General features: G+C 48.7%; 1 protein-coding gene across 9 annotated transcripts in view; it reads left to right on the top strand.

The window, feature by feature from the left end:
* The first annotated feature begins 388 nt into the window (after positions 1 to 388).
* Syt6 (synaptotagmin 6) overlaps positions 389 to 24,523 on the top strand; it is a 58,515-nt gene continuing 34,380 nt past the window's right edge. For 2 of the 9 annotated variants that reach the window (XM_076933041.1, XM_076933042.1), the window contains exons 1-3: positions 392 to 704; positions 10,621 to 10,969; positions 12,456 to 13,017. In XM_076933041.1, the coding sequence (XP_076789156.1) occupies positions 542 to 704; positions 10,621 to 10,969; positions 12,456 to 13,017 (1,074 nt within the window). In that variant the 5' untranslated portion in view covers positions 392 to 541. The other 7 variants (XR_013109995.1, XR_013109994.1, XR_013109993.1 and 4 more) reach the window with 7 other exon arrangements.

Raw genomic sequence — 24,523 nt, forward strand, 5'->3', positions numbered from 1 at the left:
CGAGACCCGGAAAGTCTGGCTAACTTCTCCAGTCAACTATCTTTGCAGGGTCCTCCCACCATACAGTCGGGTCACCCCTTTTTATGTTGTGTTACTGCAATGCCCACTTGTGTGACAAGTGGCAGTTCCCCCAACGTTTTCACAAGCACTACCTATATATTCCCAGGTTGCTCATAAAGCACGAGTAATCATTACACCTGTTTAGGAAAAGGAAAACTGAGTCCCAGAAAGGCCCAAGGTCACACCCGCAGTGATGGCCCAGCTGGCCTCGATCCTGCATGATGTGGGACAGCGGGGTTGGAACCTGTCCGGACTCAGGCAAGTCCTTGAATGTGGAGGGGGCGGCCGTGAGGCGCCAGACTTGCCAGCTGCCGCGGGATGCCACGTGAGGGGCGGGGACCCTGCGGGGAAGTGATTAAAAGCAGAGCGGAGCCTCAGGGGGCCGTTGCGAGGAGGGTCTTCTTGGGGCCTCCTTGCCCCGCCCCAGACCGGCCGCGGCTGGGGTTCGAGCCACTGCTCCGCAGGCCTGAGTGTCTGGGGCATGAGCGAGGTTTGGGGGGCCGGAGGGCCTCGGTGCCAGGCGGCGCTAGCGGTCCTGGCTTCTCTGTGCCGGGCCCGGCCGCCCCCTCTCGGGCTGGACGAGGAGACTTGTCGGAGCTTCGAGCTGCAGCCCCCGGAGCAGAGTCCAAGCGCGGCCGACTCAGGTACTTGGGAGACCCAGGTCCCTCTCCACTCCTGGATTTATCATCCCAGTGGCCTCCCCTGCCCTAGGCACCAACCCAAGAGCCCCAGGACCTCAGAAGTCTAGCTCGGAGTCCCAGTCTGGGCCAGTCCCCTGGCTCACCGCCCGCAGGGAGAGATCTGAAGAGGACCCCGGAGGAGAGAACCCTTCTCCTCCCGGGTCACTAAATACGAGAGCCCGGAGATGCGGCATCCTTGGGGCCTCAGTTTCCCTTGTGTCTTAGGCTCATCCCAGGGGCGATTGGCCAGGGTTGGGGAAAACGGAGACGTCCTGGGCACCGAGGAAAGCCTATGTTCCGGGGGTAGGGGCCGGTCCAGGGTCCATCAGTGACTGGGTGAAGGCTGGCCGAAGCACTGCTGGGCTTGGGGAAAACTTGCGTCTGCAGCTGGCACGCGGTCTTTGTGTCCAGGTCTCTCAGCAGCGAGTGGCTGTCTGCGTCTCATGGGGGGGGGGGGTGCGGGGGGCGGGGTGGGGAGAGTGTCGTGGCGTACCCCCCCCCCGCACCCCTATAACTCGCTTCCTCGGTCTCTCTGACTCACTCGGACTCCGGGCGGGTGTTCAACTGAGCCGGTGCCTCTCACCGACTTTGCCAGGCGGGAACCTCCTGCCCCGGCCACACGGACCCTGCGCCGGACGCAGCCCCGGCGGGCGCCAAGTCTAGGCGGCAGCCGGAGCCCAGTCGAGCTCACCAGAGCCGGTGAGTCCTGAGCCCAAGCCCCTCGGGGACCGGGTCCTGCATGCAGCCGCGACGTCTCGCGGGAGTCGCGACAACAGGGGTGGCGTGTCGCGCCCTGGCGGCGGGAGCCGCGGGAGTGTCCGCGGCGTGGCAGCCGACCGGCCCGGGTATGTACCTGCTGCACCAGTCTTTGCCGCCAAGCTCTCTCGCTGCAGCGGGATTCTTTGTCCCGCAATTAGGAGGGCACGGGACAGAGCAAGTAATGGGTCGTGTCCCCTCGGAGGGAAGGGCCCGGGGGCAACCCGCGGCCCGGAGCGAATGCGGCGTGGGGGTGGGGAGATCCTGCAGAGACCCAGGCGCTGGAGTTCCTTGGGGCTCCACAGACTCACCGCACCTTGTCCCCGACCGAGACCTCGACCAGGACCCTAGTGGCTCTGGGCCTGGCTTAAGTGGGAGTCGCTTCATGGTTCCATATGGCTGGCGGGGGGGGGGGGGGAAGAGGGGGGTTGCTAAAGGCAGAAATGTAGTCCTCATGCACCTCCCCGGGGACAAGTTGCCAGAGACTAGAGGAGAGGTACTCAGGAGCAGGTACAGGTCGCGTGAGCTCCCAGTGGCCTCGGATTCCAGAGCGCCTTTTCCATTTGAGGTGAAAGGTCGAAGGCAGAGGTAAATTCTGGGTTAGGAATAGAGCCTGTGAGGAAGGAGGTAGAGAGGCTAGGGGAGGCTGTGTGTATCCTCGTATCCTCGGGGAGGCTGTATCCAACCTTTTGTGAGTGGAGCCCACCTCACTTCTGTATGAGTCATTAGGGATGCTGCTTTCTCTCTGCCAGTCTCTGACACTGTTTAATCAATGAATTGACGACTGCAGCAGAAGAGACCAAGATCAGACATAAAGAACTTTTGAGAGTGGGACAGTGATAAAAGTTGGCTCTGCCTCTTCGGGAGTCTCAGAACAGATCAGACTGGCATTAGACACTGGTCCTCTGGTGTATCTCCTTCTACACCGTGATGCTTCCAAGACAGCAATTCCCTCAAGTCAGTCACTTCCTACTTTCCCCCAGTCCTTAGCTCCCTTCCATCTTCTCCTCAAATGCTCCATCTGCAGTGGAGTCTTCTTCCCCCAGGGCCTGACAGCTCAGAACATGGAGGGCCAGCACACATCTTTGGAGTTCTGCCCTGCTACCTGTCCAGGGCAAAAAAAATGTTGTGGTTTGGGGTGGGGGGTGGGGTGTTGTGAGTATGTATCAGGAAGAGATGCTGGTAGTCTGACTCCAGAAAGATTCCTTTAATCCGAATGGCCAGGCTGAGGAGAGTGGGGCAGGCTGCCGGATGCTTTGAGAGTGTGTTTGAGTTGTACACCCACCCTGGCTTAGGGGAGCCTTAACATGGTTACTGCATCTGTCACAATTCCCAAGAAATCCTAGGGCCAAGGTAGGGCGAGAGATGCAGGTAGACAGAGAGCTGGATCACACCACAAGAAAATGGCTTAGCTGGCTCTGGAACCTTGGGGATTTAGATAAGCTCTATGTCTAGAGGAAGGTGGCATTCAAACCAGGGTGCCAGCCCCCCACATCCCAGCTTGCTCCTTGCACCCCAGAGACTCCACCTAGGATGCCATCCTCCAAGCAAAGCAACATTAGATCTTTTCATCTGCACTTTTATGAGACAGAAAAGAACGCACATGGGGAGAGCATGCTCAGCCCCCTTCCCATCATGTCTCCATTCCCCGCCTTCTGCCAGCTCTAAAGTCTCTAGCTCCTGGGATTCCCAGTAATGCCCTGAGCTTCAACAGTTGAAACTCAGATTCCGCTCCCATTTGCACAGGCCTGCCCATAGGTCAGGGTCTTGGGGGGAAGGAATTGCATCAGAAATCTCTATGAATCAGACTCTGACTTGGAAACATCTGTGCTGACACTTCCCAACTAAAAACATCCCTTTCTCTAAAAACCCCAAGGATAAAAAGTCTGTATTCTTTCTTAATGTATGTACTCCTTATAAGCCCCATACATGCAAATAGTCACCAACAGTCATTTTTCATGAGGAAGTGAATGAACTCTATATGTAGTCCAAGTTGCTGCAGAAATCTAACCATGTTCTAGAATGTGCAGGAGCCTGACAGCTGACCCAAGCTGGCCCCCAAGCTGACCCATTCCTGGTGCTGTAGGCTGTAGCCAGAGTGGCTTCTCCCAGCCTACCTATGGCTCAAGATGCATGTGGTGTTTGTTAGCTTTACTAATGACTCTAGAGACTTTCTGTGATTCAACCACCAGGCTTTGAAGTTGGCCTTTTCCAGCCCAGAGCATGTTGCTTTCCCCCCCCTTTTTTTTTCCTCCTGTGCGTGATGTTGAAGGAAGTGCACATTTCTCTAAAGCAGAGTCCCATTTCTCCATCTGAAGAATCAGACGCTCTCTGGCTCCTTCTAGATAGAAGAAATAAACATTATGTTTTACATTCATGGAAGAAACTCACTAGCAACCCTAAATAACTGGTGGGATGGTTTTCCAATCTTTCATGCCTTAACTTTTTTTTCTCGATTTTTTTGAGACAGGATCCAGCTATGTAGCCCAGGTGGGCCTCAAACTCATAAGAAGTCTCCTGTATCAGCCTTCCTAAAGTACAAATAAGCACCTAGAATGCCCTTCAAGTGTCTTAAAGTCCAACATCTAACAGTTGCAAAATGTTCCAGATGCCTCTGGAAGTTCTCTACCTCTGCTGGCTGCGACGGGGCCATGCGGGGCTGATTGTTCTAGTGTGTTTCATTCCTTCGAGCTCTGTGCAAAAGCTGTGTCTTCTGTTCTCACTCCTCAAGCCTTTCTTTGTCTTCTTGGCCACAGAGCCAGGGGTGAGATATGATCAGGACTGACTCGGGCTCAGGATCAGGCCAGGCTTCTTCAGGGTGGTCTTGAGTTGAGTTGAGCATGGTAAGAAGACCTGACTGAACTCATCATCTGTGCTGGTTGGGCCTCTAATTCTGAGCTTCTTAGGACGTACAGTCAGTGCTGAGCCAGCTGTGCATCCAGTCCAGACACTGCAGATTTAAATGACACCTCATCCCTCAGCTCTCTCTTTAGGGCACTGAACTCTTTCTTTCCCATGAAATCCCATACAGCTCTCTCCCTCACTAGTTGCAGCTGTAAACTGGGGCTGAGAACAGAAGGGAGAGACTGGCTGGCTCTGCCTCCCCTTCACCACTCTAGCCTTGATTCCCCATTCAAGGGGGCCATGGGTAGAATGGTCCAGTGGCTAACTGCAATAATAATAATAATAATAATAATAATAATAATAATAATAATAATAGCAGCTGAATTAGTGCCAAAGCTCCGTTCACCATAACGTTCTACATTAGCCTCCGGTTTATCTCTGACTCCTCTAATGAAGCAGGCACCCAGTCATAAAGCTTTGTGCAGCTGTAATTAGCTCAGCATTGTCTCTCCCCATCAGTTGTTTTTTTTTCTGGGAGCATTAATTCCTTCTCTGTTTGGACTCTGCTAATTATCCCCACCGGTAGGTAGCTCGGCCAGGCTCTCTAAAGAAGGAAAGGAAACCATGGCCCTCTGCTCCTCCTCCCCCAACTCTGAATTTAATTACACCCACTTCTCCTAATAAATTTACAAGCCATGGCACGGTTTATTATTAACGGACCATGTCCGTCAGCCTCAGTAAGGACCAGCTACTGTTCTCTCAATACAAGCATGCTCTCTCTCTCTGTCTCTGTCTCTTTCTCTCTGTGTCTCTGTGTCTCTGTGTCTCTGTCTCTGTCTCTCTCTCTCTGTCTCTCTCTGTCTCTCTCTCTCTCTCTCTCTCTCTCTCTCTCTCTCTCTCTCACACACACACACACACACACACACACACACACGGGTATTCCTCAGGGATAGCACTGAATGGGACTTTTCAGGAGCAACTTGCTACTTGTCTGGTGTCCAAGGATAACTCTGAGGACATGCACTTCTCAGACAAGAAAAGTCAGAGTGGAGGTTAGTTACAATCCAATTGCAGGGATCGGTCCAGGCTTAAAAGATCAGACCAAAGAGTAGAGAACACCCTCACCTTTTCCAGATTCCAGGTAAGAAATGTTTCCCCGACTCTATGGTGCAGCTCTGACTGCAGGCTTCAGCCCTGTCTCCGGTCCCTGCAGACGCCTGGTTCAAAAGCCTGGATTTTTGGTATCAGAAAGCCCCACATTCATCTCCCGGCTCCCCTGCTTAACACACTGCACCCTTAAGCAAGTGACTTAGTTATCATCTCTACACTTTATTTATCTGTGAGAAGTGAATATGGATTTCTTCAGGAGGCTGTAAAGATTAAATGAGATAGTATAAGGGGGGGGGGCACAGTGCTTGCTGCATAGAGACGAACAGCAAATACTACCATTAATATTAATATGGATGGTTCTGCCTGGAGTCTCTTCCCTCTCTGGACTAAATGCTGTTCCTTTCATATTTTTGGACCTCTACATCCCTTATTGTCTGGTTTCTGGGCTGTGGTTTATTTATGTCTCCATAATAAAGGATGGGAGAGAAGCACACAGCTAGGTACCTGTGGTTTTGAGGGGTCAGCATCAACTCCAGGCCCTGGGCCAGGCTTCTCTGATACTGGAGTGAACTGGGAACTGGTCTTTTATTTCCTAATCCTCTCTCCAGTTTGTCTTTTCAATTATAGTCTGTTAGCAAGAATTCCTGTGATGGTTACAAAATGGATCTCCCTGACATAGGAACCCATTAGAAAAAAAGGGAACAATAGCAAGTGATAAGAGTTGCTGATGAATCCTAACACCACGGATGGAGGGAGGAGGAGGGAGGCCCAGTCTGTCTCTAGAGAATGAAGTGTCACCATGGAAGATAAGCAGGCCCTGGGATGATAATTAATAACTTAGCATTTCTGAATAAGGAAGGAGGGCCACGCGCCATCACCGTACCAGACAGACTTATTTAAGATGACCAAGCAGGCCCTACCCTGATGACCTTTGGGGGGTTTTCACCTCCCAGGAGGGAAGAGGGGCCTGAGGCCACTCTGTCACTTTGCTCTCCGATCCAGGGTCTTTCTTCTCTGCTTCAGAGGTCTAGTTGTACACAGCAAACAACTATACTTAATCACATGAAGAAAAAAAAACACAAGTCCTGAGGGACATTAGTACCAGCTAATGTTTGGGGGACATTCTCTGCATATTAGGACTGTGTTTAGTTCTAACGAATTTGATTTTCATAATGATTCTGTGGGGTAGGAAGTGCCATTAGAAAGCAATGTAGGTGGCATGCATTTTGCAGACATCTACCCTGGTGCCCACCCGAGATACCGCTCGTGTTTCTTCACACCTTGAGAAGTCCAGCTCCCCACTGAGGATTAAAGCCTCATGCCATTGTTCCAGACCAAGTCCTTGAGCTTATAATCTCCAAAACAGAAATAGATGGACCACATTTTTCCTCTCCCAGAGGTGGCTCGATGGTCAGCAGCTATTGCTTCCCAAATGAGATGCCCGTAAGCAGGCACTAGTTTGGATCTGTAGTGGCTGCCCAAAGCCCCCACATGTTGCAAGCTTGTTTCCTAAAGTGGGCCTAAAGTGTGAGGGGTGGAACTTTCCAGAAATGAGACCTAATGACAAGTCTTGCATCTTGTCCTTACAGGGGTATCAGGACCTCCTTCTCTCCCTCTCTCTTGCTTCCTGGTCATGGTGTAAAAGGTTTGGTTTCCCCACATGTATCCACTATGGTGTATGACCATGAGCCACAGAGGGACTGAGAGAGCAGAGTAGGAAAGTCTGAAACTGTGAGCCAAAATCCATGTTTCTCTTCACGAGCCAGTTACCTCAGGCATTCATGACCACAGAGAGTTGACCACCACACTAAGTGGTGCTGGCTGGCTGAGGTCAAAACCTCCCTGCGGAGGTTATTGTTAGTTATTTCTCTATGGTTACCACCTCCTCTTTTCTTATCCCCCCCTTGCTTTTCTCCTCACCACCTTATGGATGAACTCTTGGTGTCCAGAATCTAATTCTCCTTGCATTGTCTGCCTGTGAGATGCCAAAACCCAGGCTCTCCTAGTCCTGGGAGAAGATTCTCCAGGCACAGGGTGGCCCTGCTGTTCTTCCATAACCAGTATTGAGTGCTAGGGACTGGTTCCCAATAATCCATAGCCTCTGCCTTCTGTAAGCATAGCGTCAAGGGAACAGCAGCTGGAGGTCACATGGAGAAGCAATTGAATAGCAACTACATGAAGGAAAAAAAAAAGAATCCCCTGGTCCCTTCCCCTACCTTTATTTCATTTATGAATTCATTTTTTTTGTCAAGTTGAACATTTAAATGCACTCTGTGCTCTCTGAATCCCCCCTCACCTCCTCCCTTCTCATTAAAATTCTAATTATTACCAGAGCAAGTAAAATGTATGATCAAAGGAAAGCATGGCCCTAGAAATACCTTTTGTTTTAAAGTGACTCAGTGCAGAAAATGGGCCCAGAGCAGCTGTAACAGAGGACAGATACAAAGGGTTCAGAGATGGCCAGGCACTTAGAATACAAACATACATGTCTATAGTAGCTCTTCTGATGCACTCGGAAGGTTTAGGGCTTGGAGAAACAGCCTCCAAGACATTTAGATCATAAATGTACAACAGGAAACAACCCTGAATTTAAATACTTCCAGTGTGTGTTTATCTGTCTCCAGGTTAGATACATGTTCTACCAAAGTGATATTGCTGAGCTGTGTAGATAGATGAGGATGGGTTCACCTTACTCATTGTGTGACCTGGGCAATCTAGTAATTCTCTAGGACAATACCTGTACCTGTTTCATTACAGAGGATTACATGATTGAATATATAAAAAACACTTTAATATTGAACATAATGATGTTGAATAAATTGACTAAACCCAATAATAAAACACTTACTGCTATCAACCTGTATATGAATTCTTGACTACTTATATAACATGATAAAGATTATAATATCTTGGAATTTGTTTCTCTTGAGGGCACATGCATGCCTCACTGGAGACTTGGTTGGTACTCTCCAGAACAATGGTTCTCAACCTTCCGATTGCTAAGACCCTTTAGTACAGTTCCTCGTGTTGTGGTGACCCCAACATAAAATGACTTTCATTGCTAGTTCGTAACTATAATGTTGTTACTGTTGTGAACTGTAAAGTAGATATCTGATATTTGGGATATCTGATACGTGACCCCTGTTTTGTTTTGAAAGGATTGCGACCTACAGGTTGAGACCTGCTCCTCTAGGGGAAGACAGTGGTAGTAGCTGTTGGCTACAAAAAGGCTCTGAAGTCTCTATGGTGGCTGAGTGGGGCTAGATGTGGTGGGAAGATACTTGAAAATAATCTTCTTTTCATCCCTCTTCATGAAGGGACCTGGCTGTTGTTCCTGGCAAGAACTACAGGGAGCCAGAAGGTAGTGGGAGCTCCTCGAGAGGATGGTTGGGGTTCTTAACCTCAGGATGTAGGCTAGCTTTTCCTGAGATCTGGATACAATAAAAGTACCTAGCAAGACCCAGGCATTTTGCCAAGCCTAGCTCGGAATGGAATCTGGCATAGTTGAACTTAAATAAGAAAGAATTGTAATTCATTCATGTATGCCTGTTTATATGTTGGTTCATGAATGAAAACATGAAGTCACTGGAACCTATAGGAGTCTACAGTTTAATCTGGAACAAACAAGTCATAGCAATAGAAAGAATAGGATAGTGGATACCTGGGCCCTGGCCCAAGTTCTACATCTGACTAACCTGTAGCCTCTTGAAAGTCCGTCTGCTAGGCTACTGTTGCCATCTTTAAAAGGACAGCCTTGACTTTGTACTTGGGTAATTGCACAAGTTTTAAGATTCATAAGGCAATTAGTAGCTGGTCCAGAGGTTCCAACCTCCAGGTCTGCAGGAAGTAGCCAGATTCTTGAGAGCAGAGGTTAAGCTGATACGACACGTCCCTGCAGAGTCACCCATCTGCCAGACCTGGCTAGCAAGTCTTGGCCTCTTCCACAAAAGTCAGACATCTGGGGTAGTAACAGTTAGGGACTTTCATAGCTTCTCACTCACCGTGTTAACCAAACCAAGCCCCTTGGCTGACTCCTCCGCAAGTGGTCATGTGACAGCCCTGCCCAGAAAACCTCTGGTTCAGAGCCTCTTAACTTCTCCCTAAGGACCAAAGACTTATCTTCTCCTCTGAGGAGAGGAAGTGGAACAAGAGTCTGCTTACCAGCTCAGTAAGCTGACAAGGAGACATTTTATACAACTCTCTTGAGATGATGGACACCCTGGGTCTGGACAGGAGTGAGTTAAGGCTTTAAATGCCTGCTACAAACCCAGTCACACAGCTCACAAATACTAGATTCACAGTAAAGCTTCCAAAGAGCCACAGAATGGAAGAAAGACAGTGATGGGAATCATTTGTATTTTGTACTTAACTTTGACCTATATAGACCCCGGCAATCAGATTCCAACTTAATACAAGAAACCACTGAGCCTACAGCATGCAAAAAGCCCTAGGAAAATACAAGTCAACACATCTGCTTTTAGAGAAGTGAGGTTGCACTCCTCTCTCTGGAGGAAACTGGGGTGCTTACTGAATTCCTGCTAAGTCCCAGGAATGAACAAGGATGGAGCCTGGGATAAAGCCCCATGCTCCCTTTTATAAGGGAGCATGGGTTTGCCAGTACCTGCCCCCTACCTCAAAGACTGTGGGTTGTGTGCAAAAATCACTGTTGGGGGCTGGAGATAAACTTCAGTGAGAGATCACTTGCCTAACCTGGGCAAGGCTCTGGGTTGAAAAGAAAATTAAGACCCTGTTAGAAATCTGACCACAGTAAGCGCTCTAATAGAAATTCACACAGCATACAAATATGAATACTTCAGGAATTTGCACATTTGTTTAGAAGCCCATTTAAATCACTGTCCCATCCCTGGGCACAAGCCAGGAGCAGTAGGGCAAGCTGCCAGTGCTCCCCATGCTGGTAAAAGGTGGGGGGCAGGGTGATACTAAAGCAACCAGACTGTGGTGAATGCCAGACTGCAGACAGTTGACAAAATGGACCATCAACGGTCCAAACCATCTCTTCTTCCCGTGACTTGGCAGCTTTGCTCATAACCGTTCTTTTCTCTTCTTCCGTCTTTGTCCCTTCCATGTGCGCCTTCTTCCAACGCCTCACCTGCTTATCCCCACCTCTGTGTGTCTCTGTCCTGCCCTGCTTGCCTCATGCTGAGGGCAGGCATCTCTGTCAGCCTCCTCGCAGTGGTAGTTATTGTGTGTGGCGTGGCCCTGGTGGCAGTTTTTCTCTTTCTCTTTTGGAAGCTGTGCTGGATGCCCTGGAGGAACAAGGAGGCCTCCAGCCCTTCTTCTGCTAACCCTGCTTCAGAGACCCTCCAGAGCCCCAGTTCCAGAGGCAACATGGCAGATAAGCTGAAGGACCCCAGTGCCCTGGGCTTCCTGGAGGCAGCTGTAAAGATCAGCCATACTTCTCCAGACATCCCAGCCGAGGTGCAGATGTCAGTCAAAGAGCACATCATGCGTCACACAAAGCTGCAGCGACAGACCACAGAACCAGCATCATCCACCAGGTGAATGGTGTGCTCCTCACTTCCTAACCCCCAGCTCCCCGCCCCCTCTCTGCAGCCATACTTTCTGATACAGTGCATCAAAGAGATTCCAGCCTCGGAGGATCAGGGTCCAGAACTAATAGTGTATGTCCTTTGAGGACCAGAGCAGATGGCTTCATCCCAGGTGCCAATCAAGAAGGGGAAGGTGCATCAGGATAGGTGTGGTAAAGGGGGAACCTTTAACGTGAGATGCTGTGCATGTGCTTAGCACGTGAGTGTGAATGTAGGAACACGGAAGACTAGACTAGAAGCTGAGTTGAGGGAAAGAAAAACCTCAGACACAGGGAAGAGTATATGCAAAGGCCCAGAGGCATGAAAGTTCATGATGCATTAAGGGCTAGGTTAGTGAAGCCCCGTGGCTGCAGTGTGTCATGCACTGGAGGGAAAGCGGGAGAGTCCAGGCTATTTGAGAACAAGGATTTCTTTAAAGCTCTTTTGAGTTCCCTACATGGCAGTAGTTACATAACATGTCATCATCTAATTCAAAAGCATACCAACAACAGACATGATGGCTGCCTGCTTACTCTAACTCCAAAAACATCCTTAATGACATGGATAGACGTATTTACACAGAATTTGAGAATCTTGTAGATTCCTGGATCCCTGCAGTGTTTTCCTTCAGGCTCACAGGCACCGAGGATTGAGGGTGCTAAGGTGCCATGGGCTGACTTTGCTGAATGGCTTTGGGCATATAGTTTAAAGTGAGCTATTTCAACTGTCCAACGGGGCAAATGACTCTGCTAAGGTTGTTATAAGGAAATACCAAAGAATCCATGTGATACTGCTGAGAGCTAACACATGCTGCTTATTGCACACCTGGCCCTGTTTTAAACACTCTGTATCTATTTTACTGTCACACAATTCTCTGCAGTTGTTACTTTTATCATCTTTATTTTTGTAGTGCAGAGAGTTTAATCACTTGCTTAAAGTAGCAGGGCCAAAATTAACCTATGTAGTCTATCTCCTAAGCCAATACATTTAACTACTTGACCGTCTGCGGAATGCTAAATCCGTCATGGTGGTGGCAGTGACGGCAGCAGTGGTGGTGATGATGATGGTGGTGGTGAAGGCAGTGGGAACGATAGCCCTCCTCTTACAGAGGCTCATGCTTTAATGGGAGAAGTAGTCATGCTTACCAGGAAAGAAACCTAGAAAGCAGATGTCAGAAAAGCAGGAACAATGATTAAAACAATGGCTAACATTTATTGAGCTTGCTGTACAGAAGGCACCATTCCAGCTACTTTACATATATTAAGACACACAATGCTTCCAACTACTTCATGCACAAACTGTATGGAGAGAAAAAGTGGGGTCAGTGAGAGCGAAGAAAGAGAGCTCCACAGGAGTGGTGATGAGCCACCAGGGTCAGGTCTGCCTTTATCCCACTGCCCCCTACCCACTACCCCAAGCCCTGACTCATGTTTCTTGTGCCTCCTGTCCTCACCAGGCACACGTCCTTCAAGCGCCACCTGCCGCGACAGATGCACGTCTCCAGCGTGGACTATGGCAATGAGCTGCCACCCGCCGCCGCCGAGCAGCCCACCAGTATTGGCCGTATCAAGCCTGAGCTCTACAAGCAGAAGTCAGTGGACGGGGATGATGCCAAGTCTGAGGCTGCCAAGAGCTGCGGGAAGATCAACTTCAGCCTCCGCTATGACTATGAGAGTGAGACCCTGATTGTACGCATCCTGAAGGCCTTTGACCTCCCTGCCAAGGACTTTTGTGGAAGCTCTGACCCTTATGTTAAGATCTACCTCCTGCCTGACCGCAAGTGCAAGCTGCAGACCCGGGTGCACCGCAAGACCCTGAACCCCACCTTTGATGAGAACTTTCACTTCCCCGTGCCCTATGAGGAGCTGGCTGACCGCAAGCTGCATCTCAGTGTCTTTGACTTTGACCGCTTCTCCCGCCATGACATGATTGGGGAGGTCATCCTGGACAATCTCTTTGAGGCCTCTGACCTGTCCCGGGAGACCTCCATCTGGAAGGACATCCAGTACGCCACTAGTGTGAGTAGCAGTCCTGTTCCCTTGGCTTCCAAGCATTGGCAAGTCTGAGTTGAGTAAGATGTGTCCTCAGCACTCTGACCCTCTAGAGATACTCAGGGAACAATGAAAACTTCCTAGTGGCCCGGTTTACTTTGAGGATGTCCTTGAACTCAGCCTGGATGGGGTAAGGAAGGAAGGGAGGAAATTTGTGTCTTTCAATTTTGATTGTAGGGTATGGGTATTTCTCTCTACTTGCTAAACCTTAAGATTGCTATCCATACTGTCATGTTATATATTCTTTTTAATTGTAGGTAAGGCTATGTTGAACTAGTCAGTAGAGTCTAGTTGTCATTGCTGTATTTTAGAAGCTTGGGATTGGTGATCAAGACCAGGCTGTTAGTCAGTATGAACAAGGTCATGCTGAAGTAAAAAACAAAAACAAACAATACTGGGAATTCTTGGCTTGAAACAACTGAAGTTTATTTCTTGTTTGTGTTACACATGCTTCACAGCTTGCCTGTGGGTTCTACTGGACCTTGTTACCAAGGGACTCAAGCCAACAGAGGCCCTATTTCACTGTGTGCTCTCACAGCTAGACATCAAGATGAAGAGGCTACAGGAGGGCATGCAGCATTCTTTAAAGCTTCCAGGCAAAAGTGACAAGTCACTTCCATTCATATTTCATTAGTTGAAACAAAACACAGGGAATTCTCAGTGTCAACAAGGCAGGAGCAGAGCAATCCTGCCATGTCCAGAAGGAGGGCTTCAGCTACTTATGAACAGTACATAGCACAGTTCCCCATTTGGAGCATGGTCCTCTCATTAGTCTGGGAGATGCAGGAGTCCAGCCTAAAAGAATGGCCGAGTCCACAAACAATGTCTGATCCTGGCCTGCCTGTAATCATCTGAAATTGGCTTGGAAAGGTTTCAAAGAATCAAGGTTTAATTTTTTTTATTTAATTAATTTTTTTTTTTTTTAGGTTTAGAAATCTAAGTGTGTATATGTGTATGTCTGTTGGAAGGGAGGTTTTTCATGTACATGGAATGCCTGCAGAGACTTGAAGAGGGTGTCAGATCCCATGGAGCTGGAAGTAAAGGCAGTTGTGAACTGCCCAGCATGGGTGCTAGGACCTGATCTTAGGTCCACTGCGAGAGCAGCACACGCTCTTAACCACTGAGCCATCTTTTCTTCCCTCTTCAAGTTGGGCTTTTAAGAGAAGGATAAACTTGGTAGAAGGACCTAGTGAGGCCTACCCAGAACCTCTCTTAACATGGAGAGCATGCGATGGTGAGGTTAAAGCATCCTACAGATGTAGTGAGGTTGTTTATATCCACCTGTGTAGATGAAAGTCTGCAGAGATGTTAGCCAAACTCCAACTGGCTTGTAGTGCTAACTGCTTTGAGTGTCTCCCTGGATGTTTCTTGAGTTGTACCTTAGCAGAGATGACCACATGCATGCAAACCCTATGTTTGGACATTCCATACTTGATATCATTATGTTGAATATGTGAGCAGAGGTTTTGGGGACAATAGCCCCACAGTGGTTGATAAAAATGTGACATGTGCTCTCTGGGGCACTCCAGGCTCATAGTTGGAGACAGCAATGTTCCAGTGCCTTCTCCAGCTTTGCTTTCTTGACATGCCATCCCCAAGAACAGCATAGGCAGCCAGCCGGTCAGCAGACAACCTGGAGCTGGGGCTGGTGTTGGGCAAAACAGTAGCAGCAACCAGAGTGGGCCCAAGAGCTCTGCAGCATAAATCACTCTGAAGTTTACGCCTGGTGCAACTCTTCCCTGTGGTCTCTTACAGCAGGGCTTCATTATTATGGCTGCAAATGGGGAGGATGGTTTAGTCCTCACAGTGAGGCTGTGGTGCAGGGTCGGGAGCTCTGCTGATCAGGGGCTGTGGTCTATTTTGTCCTCTGGGAGCCTCCTCTGTCCCTGACCAGAGTTACCACCTCTGTATATTCATCTTGGAACAGACCGTGCTCAAGCACACCCCTTGCCTGTATGTAACTTTCCACATCCTGGAATGTAGCTGTCTCCACCCTGGTCTTATGCCACTTCCCTTGCCCAGCTTCAGAAGAAGGCAGGTCCTCCCTAGTCAGTGTCAACAGAGCCTTCTTCCATTGCCTTATCCTGAAAGGACTATGAAGGGCCAGGGTGAGGGTGTGGCTGGGGTAGAAGGCAACCTTTTTTAACACACAGGAACTTAAAATCTAACCAAAGAGACAGGTGATTTATACTCAGTAGCTGCATAGCAGGCTAGAAGATACCCTTTACTGGTCACCATCTCCAAAGCCATGACAGTGAAAGACTGGGGAAGAGCTCCAAATGAGAGCAATTGAACTATATGGGGAAGGATGGATACTAATAACCTAAGACAAGAGCCATGGGATGTATTCTAGGTCAGGAGCAGAGCAAGGCCAGCCCAGGCACTTCCAGGTTTGCAGAGGTGGGTACCAGGCTCATGGGGCAGCCTCTTCATGTAAGTACCATGGAGATTCTGCAGCCCAAAGCCTTACCAGTCACTATGAGCCTGGAGAACTGGCTCCAGCCCTACAGACAAGAACTTGAGCAAGGCAAGGAGGGCTGCTGCAAATAGGCTGGTGTTTTTACCTGTGTTGTGATGTTGGCTGTGAAAATTTAATTATTTGGGGACCAGGGAGACCCCAGTCACAGTCACAAGGAATGACTGAGCGCTCGGAGTATATGAAATCCAGTAGCTCCTGCAGTGCTGGGGGGCGGGGGCTGAGTGCCAATAGCCGGGCCCTGTTCTCCCTTGTGCCCAATTTTGTCCTCAGAGCTGTACTTCAGACCTGAGCTTGGAACATCAGTTTTCCTGGTCCAGCCTGGCTGGTCCTTCAATATGGCCAACAGTCCTGCCTTGCTTTTCAAGGGCTCTGTCTTACTTTGATTTCCATTGCTGTGATAAAATACTGACCAGAAGCAACTCAGAAAGAAAAGAGTCTATTTCAGCTTACAGCTTCCAGTCCATCATCAAGGAAAGCCAAGGCAGAAACCCGGAGGCAGGCACTGAAGCAGAGGCCAGAGAGGAACGCTGTTTACCGGCTTGCTTTTCATGGTTTTGTTCAGTTAATACAACTCAGAACCCTTTGCCCAGTTACGGTAGCACTACCCACAGTGGTCTGGGCCTTCCCACATCCACCATTAATCTAGAAAATGCCCCACAGATACACCTACAGGCCAATCTGATGGAGACAACTTCTCAATTGAGGTTTCTTCTTCCTGTGTGACTTCAGTTTATGTTAAATTAACAAGAACTAGCTACCACAGGCTCTGTAACACAGGCCTGTCTGCTACATGCCTGCCAATCCAGTCCACCTTTGAACACCTTCCTGGAGCCCTCTTCCATCTTCTGATGCCTCGCATGTGTTTCCATGTCTCCAGGATGCATCTCCCATCATAGTCTGTATAGAAAGTCTCCTCATGGAGGATTCAGGAACAGCTGTGTCCCTAGTTGACTTTCTACTGGAGTTGAATTGGATTGACCTGGGAAGGTTACCTGGGAAAGTCCCAGTCATTTTTTTTTAATAGTAGGTACAACCAAACTTGGGAAAGGACATACTCTGTGGTTGATCAGGGTTCAGATACAGATTGTTCTGGGGGAGGTAAAGAGAGTAACTGGTCAAGCAGTCTGCACTGAATCACAGGGACAGTGAGTCATAAGTTGAGTGGAGAGACACTGTGAGCATAGAGGATTAGGAGGATACTCTGTGACCATGCTCTCCCACGAATGCTATCCCAGCAGCTCCTCAGGCTCATTGAGAATCACATTCAGTCCTGGCCTGTAGAACCAGTCTGGTTCCTTGCCCCAGGGTTCAAGTTAGTTAGAGGTAGCAAAGCCTGATGATTGCCTTACTTTCTCTTAGCCACTGAACACTGAGCTTGCGGCTAGTGAGAGGGAGGTTAACATCCGGGTATTCTAGCTATGCTGATTGCAAACTGAAATCCCAGGGCACCCTGGCCTCCAGCTATACACAGCTCTGGCCTCTAGGAAGATGAGAAGTAGGCAGACAGGATACGCTGAGGCAGTTGGAGCCCTCAAGTCTTCTAGTAATTTCCAAGACAGCCTTGGGAAAGAAAGCAAAGGAGTTCATGACATCCATTTCAGCCAGGGGCATGGCTCTCCCTGGTTCTGTGGCCTTCACTCCTCCTGGCATGGAGAAAGTCCCTGCCAGTCTCTCAGGCAATCCTAGGGGGTTGCTGCTGTCTCTCCAACCAGAGTTCCAATTGATTAAACTCAAAACTCACCCAATTCTTCCCTCCTCCCACTTCTACCCCTAGTCTCATTATTTCTATATAAAGCTGTAGATTTATCATTATAAAAGAGCCACTGTCAGTGGGTTCGCTAGCATTTCCCTAGTCTTGTAGTTATTGTTACAGAGCACAGTGCATACAACTACCTCTGTCAGTCACCGTCCCTGCTATAATGGAGCCAGAAATATGTGGTGTTTGGTGGTGGCAATTGACTTAGCTACCTTCCTGCTTTCCTAGGTCTCTACCAGGTGTGTGTGTGTGTGTGTGTGTGTGTGTGTGTGTGTGTGTGTGAGAGAGAGAGAGAGAGAGAGAGAGAGAGAGAGAGAGAGAGAGAGAGAGAGACAGAGTTTGGGCTGTGGGGAAGTAAGGAATGGGGGTGTACAGCAAGAGCTCCTCCCTCCAGGTGCCAATCAAACTTGTGTTGCATTCTACTTTCTGTACCTATGTGCTCTGAGACCTTGGGAGTATCTAGATTGTGACTCAGTTTTATAATCAACAGACTGGGAACAATTTGTCTTTTCTGGTCTACAATGGTAGTGCAATTCCTGAGCTACTTAGGGTGGCACTGGCTCCAAGCAGCCTGCTTGAATCCTGTTTTTCTATGACTTTCCCACTGACTCAGCCTGTGGACCACTTTTTTTCCATTTCCAGGCCTTATTATCCACTTCAGTGTAGGCTACCTGTCATGGCTGGTAGTTCTATGTTATTAGAGCACACCCTTCCACAAACACTTATCCAAGACAAACATATTCATGCATGTTTCTGTATGTATGCCCCTAGTACCAAACTGTTTATACACTGTGATAAAGTCAAATTTATACATTATGCACAATAACAGATTGATAACAATTATAAAGCAGAACAGTAATAACATTATATCACAATAAAATAGTGTCAGCATTTCTGTTTTAGGCCATTATTAGGTTAAAATTAGGGTTGGTTAGACTCAAGGGCATGATACCATCTACTCCATAACCAAGATAATTACTAAGTGACTAATGGTGAGATACACACTGTGGACACACTAGACAAATGGATACTGCAGAATAGAGATGAATGGTGTAGCACTTTGCCATGCTACTTAGAAAGGCATTCAATTTAAGATACAAATTGTTTATTTCTGGAGTTTCCCATTTAATATTTTAGGTTTGTGGTTGACTGTGAGTAACTGAAACCACAGAAAGGCAAACCATAGATAAGCAGGGAGCATTGTACTCTTGTCTTTCTTGGCTTAGCTGTATGTTTTTGTGTGACCTCAAAAAAAAAGTGGCTTGCCCTCTGGGCTGCAGTTCCAGAAAGTCTGCCAACATCCTGAGATTTTTTTTTTCTTCAGCTTCTCAGCCTCTCCCACAGATTTCGTGGTCTCCTGCCATTATGAATTAGAGTTGTACTCATCTGTATGATCTCCACAGAAGAAGCCTAGAACCTGGGATGATCAGCTGCTGGGTCCAATTTCCAGACATTTCTTCTTTACCCTTAAATCTCTTCCTCAGTCCTCCCTCAGAGCCAGGGGTTCCCACCACAGCGCCAAGCTTTCTCCCATGAGGCACAGGCTCACTCTGCCATTGCTCAGCTCATCCCATCTGCTTCCTTGCAGATCTCCCCACTTCCTGAAGAAGCAGCTTATACTTCCTGAGCCCCTAAGGTGCCAAGAGTATGCTCTCTCTCACACTCATCCTCACATGATCCAGGGTCTAGTGTCCTCTGCACGTGAACACACAAATGAAGGTTCGAGGTAACTGACTCAGCCAACTTCACCGAGGGACAAAACTGTTAAAACCAAAGTTTAAATTGAGATCTTCAGTGGAAGAAGTCAGTGTGTTTACCTCACTCCGTGGCACAGAAAGTAGACCCTGAAATAGTGGGACTCGTCAAGGAATTCAGGTGTTGCGTCGTGATGTGCGGTGTGGTTTTCCTGTGGTCTGGTTAAACAGCGTCATCTGTCTCAAAGTCAGATCATTTGAGGGACAATTTGTGTACGGATGTGTGCCTTCTTTACCTTTTCTCCAGTGTCCTTCCCAGGCGCCCTGGCTTTGAGAATCATTCCTCTCTGAATTAACAAACCTTTACCGAGTGCTCTCTGTGTAACAGTCAGGTGCTTCGTGGAGTGCTTGTTGGATACTGTGGGAAAGAGTGCAAAACAGGAGCCTCCCTTCAGAGTGCCCAGGTGCAGAGGAGCAGTAGAGCATGCCTGCTACACCCGTACACAGAGTGCACACTTGGCCGGGGACTAATTCAGAGTGCTTGACAGAACAGCTGTACAAACTGTACCCTCCTGCAGACCGGGAGAGAGGGAGCAGTCACCTCAGACTGGTCTGGAAAACTTTCTAGAAAAGGAAGTTTGGGGCCAGGCTCTGATGTCAGTGAAGATCAGGAAGAGATGAACAGGGTGATCGGAAATAAGGGAGTGTGTTTATCTGACTTCAGATCGGAGGGAAGATCTAGACAGAACCTCCACACATTCATTTTGGCTCCCTTTCACTGTGTAGTAACCACTTGCAGTGTGATCACTATGTACTATAGGCTCAGGCTCAGAATAAGAAGCTTTCAGCTCCAGTCCTTTCCTCACATCCCTCATGGTCTGATGGAAGAGGCAGGAAGGCCCTTCTGTTGTCCTGGAAACACACAGGTTCTCATTGGCCCAGCACATCTAGGGAAGGCGGCCTCCAGGAACAAAAGCATTCCAATTGCATCCCTTTCATATGCCCACATTCTGAAGCCAAGAGACACAAGAGTGTCCACAAAAGGTCTTTCAAGTATAGAACAAGAATCTTGCATTGATCTTCTGTGACTCATTAAGTAAGTCACCCTGGAATGAAGCCTGCCAAAGACTAGCTGGTCAGCAGCTAACGGTCGCCTTCAGAATGCCTGTCATGGACCTCAGGTTCCTAGTTTCAACCTGAACAGGGTGGTGAGTGAGAAGCCTCAGGAGTCTGTGTCCAGCATCGGGTCTTTATGATCCCTCCAGAAACAGACCTGGGTCCCAGAACACCTGGGTATTAAAGTGATAAGTGCAGCCCTTGTTCTCAGAGTTTGCACTTGAACAGAAGTTGCAAAAATGTGACCAAAGGAGCACAGTGTCTTAAATCAAATTAAAGGAAAAGGGAGAGAGGTAGGAACTCGAAGCTAGGAGAAGTGTGTTGGGAAGAAAATTGAGGATCAAGACCAGAGCACTGAGAAGCACCTCAGCAACAGCATCACCATAGGGGTGGAGGAAGTGGCTAATTGTTGGACACTTTGTTGCTATTTATTTGTTTCGTTGCGTTCTTTGGGATAGGTTCATATTATGTAACCCCGACTGACCTGGAACTCATTGTATAACGCAGGATGACCTTGAATTTGTGGGGGATCCTCCTACCTCTGCTTCCAGAGTGCTGGGATTACATTGTGTCTGGCATCTGAACATGTTTTGAAAGGATTAGCAATAATATCTGCTGGCAGGTTGGATCCTAGAGTCTAAAATTCCGGGGAAAGGGAAGAGCCCTGAGGTCTCCAGCCTGAGCAATCCAGGAAATACTCACCATTCTTTGAGCAGAGAAACCCCAGTGATAGGAAGGATGATCAGGCCTCAGGCTTAGAAGCACTGTAGTTGAGATGCTTTCGGACATCTGTGTGGACATGCTAAGTAGAAAGTTAGATATAGAGTCTAGAGTTCTGGAGTGAGGCCATGGTGAAGAAATAAATACAGGAGATAGCAAGTGCACAGAACTAACCACAAAACCGTGACAAGGGCCATCCTGGTAGATCCTGATTAAGGAAGGCCATTTATGGGGGACAGGACAGGCTATGCTGTTGTAGAGCTTCCTAGAGGGAATAGCCCTGGACATGAGCTAGAAAGGCCCAGGAAGGTTGGTTTTGCAGTTTGCCCACAAAGCCATCCTACATAGGAGAAAGACAGGGGTGTTGGGAAGTCTAGAGGCGTGAGTATCCCGAGTCTTTCAGCATCTCTCAGGCCAAGGAAATCCATTCTTCAGGGCTATGCAGCAAGGTCTATAATTCTCCCTTAATCCCCAGGTGTCTGAATTCTTGCACTCAGGACCCACTGAGGCAGAGAGGGAGAGCTTGCCAGAGGAGTCCTTCAGGTCAAGTGATGGCCACACAGGTTCTCCAAAGGGGACAGCAGCCCTGTATGAGCTATGAAGGCAGCTTCCCAGGGCAAGTCCTATACTCAGAACATCCTGAATAATCCACAAGGCTGGCCAGCCCTGCCCTGCCCCGCCCCACCCTGTCCCGCCCTGCCCTGCCCTGCGTTTTGAGTAGTCCGCAATGAACCCTATCTGTACCCTTTCTAGCAGTCACCTGAGTCAGAAGCCACAGGGTCACCAGTGGGCTGCAAGACTCTCCTGTTTACTTGCAGCTCAGTGGGAGCTGCTGGCTGTCTGATTGCCTTCACTAGATGCTCATTTTCCCTGCTGCTCCCTCACGTTTAGCCCCATCATCCTCATTAGTCTCTGGCTGCACTGCTGTCTCCTGGTACCCTCTCAGAGTACCCTTTCCCTTGGACCAATGGGAGGAAGCGCCCAGGCTCATCAGATTCCTTTTATGCTGATCAGGTAGACATTCCATATTGAAAGTACATATACCTCTTAGTCTCTAGCCCTGGGTTCTAAAGCCAGCCAGGCTTTGACTTTCCTGAGACTGCCTGAGGGACCAGGATTCCTCAAGCAGAGGACTTGTGACAATGCACCAAGCACCCAGAAAGGATAAGAGAGTAGTATTTACTAGGATTCCATCCCATATGCAGTCTTCACTAGGATCCTGATGGTAGATGCAGGAGGCGGGCCACATGCTCCGCCGTGTCTATGAGCTCTTCCTTCTGTAGAAGTAATGGGTGTGCACCAACTATTCCATACCCTTCATCCCTGCCACATGGGACCAGCAGCCTTTCTTGGGTACCTGGGGTTAGAGGTTTCCTATGTGGTGCTGTAAAACAAAGCTAATTGCTCCAGACAGGGCTGTGACCTGGCCTTGAGCATAATTGCTCAATAAGCGCTCTGCTGGCCGTGGGTGTTCTTATTTCTAAAGTTGTCCTTTTGCACTAGGCCCTCCCTGGTAGCTTTAGAGGAAAAGGCCTTACGACTGCCCGAGGCTCAGAGCTGTAAGACCGTTCCACGCTTCCTGTGACAAGTCCCTTAGCATCCACAAGCCCTGCTTCCTGCTGGAGTTTGCCTGCTGCAGAGCCCAGCTCCCACTGATGACCACAGCACAAGCCAGACTTACCTCCCCCTACTCTTGCATCTTGCTGCAGCATAGAGCTGACTGGGTAAGCCCACACTGCCCTGTACCCAGCCCTATTCACCCCTCATCAGTATGCTCTAACCCTCAATGGTATAAATAGCTAATCTTTGCCTTACACAGGAATGAATGGGAAATCATTAGGCAACCAGCTCCTGCAACAAGCCGAAGCTCTGCTCCTCCAACACAGACGCCTGTTCACCACCACCTCTCTACCTTACTGAGGAGCACATGTGACTGCTTCTTCTGTCACCTGATAACACATAGTGACATTTTTCCCTTGAGAGATATTTCTTGGCCCTCTGGACACTGTCAGAACTTTGTGTTGTGTCCCTTAAATCAGCAACAATTCAGAGAGACCAGGGCCTTGGGGTAAATGAATGAGCAGAATAGCAACAGATTTGAAGAGTTGGGCCATTTTGAGGCAGACTTCTTATTTCTTGTGGTCCACAGTGTTCTTTCTCTTTTCTCATTCTTGGTCTTGGAAAAAGTCAAGGCTCGAACAGTCCTCAAAGACGACCTAGCTCAGTTTGCACCTGCCACAGACAAGCACTCTAAGACTGTGGGAATCACACGAGTTGCCCAGGTGACTTCATAAGCTACTGGGTAGGAGACCTAGATCTCACAGCCACTCTGTGTCCTTCCTGCCACCTGCCCTGACTCTAGTTCCCCAGAGGGACTTCTCTTGCCCTGTTTGTTTCCCTAACACCCCACTTTTGTTCCAAGGCCCCCCATCCTATCACTGCCTATACAATGAGCTGCCAAAGGGCACAGAAGAAGGCAATATCAGCAGGTGAAACAAGATGAAAAGAGAAGCCATTCATCAATGTGCTTTTGTGCTGAGCCAGCGTTAACCCCTGACTCAAAACAGCCCCTTGTGCGTAAATATTAATACCTTGAGGGAGAAGGTGGCATATGAGCTGCAGAGTCTAGGTCAGGCTGGCCCAATTGCTAGCGTACTTTTATGGCATTTGACATATCATAAAAGCAGCAGCCAGCCCCCACTCAACCCCCCAAGCCCCCAAACCCAATGCCCATCTGATTCTCATTTATCCTCAGCAGCTGCCCCCTGTAACCACATCTCCTCTCATATCTGAGTTGATATCTACTTATTCTTCATGAATATTTTATTTCCTTTCCTGACAAAGTCCCTAAGGTCTTGAGGGTCTCTCCTGGGCTGTATCGACACTCAGGGTGGAGTGATTTCCATAGAATCCACTTGGCCTTGGGATGAAGGCCAGTTGCTGGGACTAGAGGAAAACGTTAAAGCCTTTAGCCTTCTCTGGCCAACATAGACTAGCCTTTCTGTTAGTTTTCATGGCCTGAGAGATACTAACTTCCATCAGAGGACTTCCATGTCTGTCATTTTAGAGTTCTGTCCCACTGATGTTCTGAACGTGACATGGCCTAGACATCACCAGTGGATGACTTTGAGAATGGTTTCTAAGAACTATTGCATATTGCCAACTCAAGACATTTGGGTGGTGGGTGTGGAGGTGAGCTTGGGAGAAGCAAGGGGACAAACCTAGATGACTAGAATGTGTGGAATCGTGGTTGTTGGGTTAGCAATGGCCACAGGGTGCTCAGCCTTCTGAGTCTGACGTGCTAAGTGCCAGAGACTAAGTGTAATCCTCACCACCCATAGAAAATCCTCAGTTTCCATGTACAATGAGAAGCCTGCTCAGGGTTACAGGGTGAGTGGTAGGGGTCATCCTGGGTGAGTTGACCTTCCTTTGATCTACCTCTCTGAAGCTGGCTAGGAGAAAGATCTCCCAAGATACTTGCCTCTGACTGGGAGCCCCCTCCCCCAGTTTTCCCATTGCCAAAAATGTCTGTTTTCTCTGCCTCTGAAGACTCTTTTTTCAGTGACCTAGTCAGTGTGTTCCAGCCAAGCTCCACACACCCTTGCCACACAAGGTGAGTGGTGGTGTCACCTGGAGGAGTGCAGTGATGGGAACAGTATTTACCAAAGCCTAGTAGTGCCCTGAGTGCCTGCCATGCCTCTCAGTATG

The sequence above is a fragment of the Arvicanthis niloticus genome, chromosome 4 (genome assembly GCF_011762505.2).
Source record: "Arvicanthis niloticus isolate mArvNil1 chromosome 4, mArvNil1.pat.X, whole genome shotgun sequence".
NCBI lineage: Eukaryota > Metazoa > Chordata > Mammalia > Rodentia > Muridae > Arvicanthis > Arvicanthis niloticus.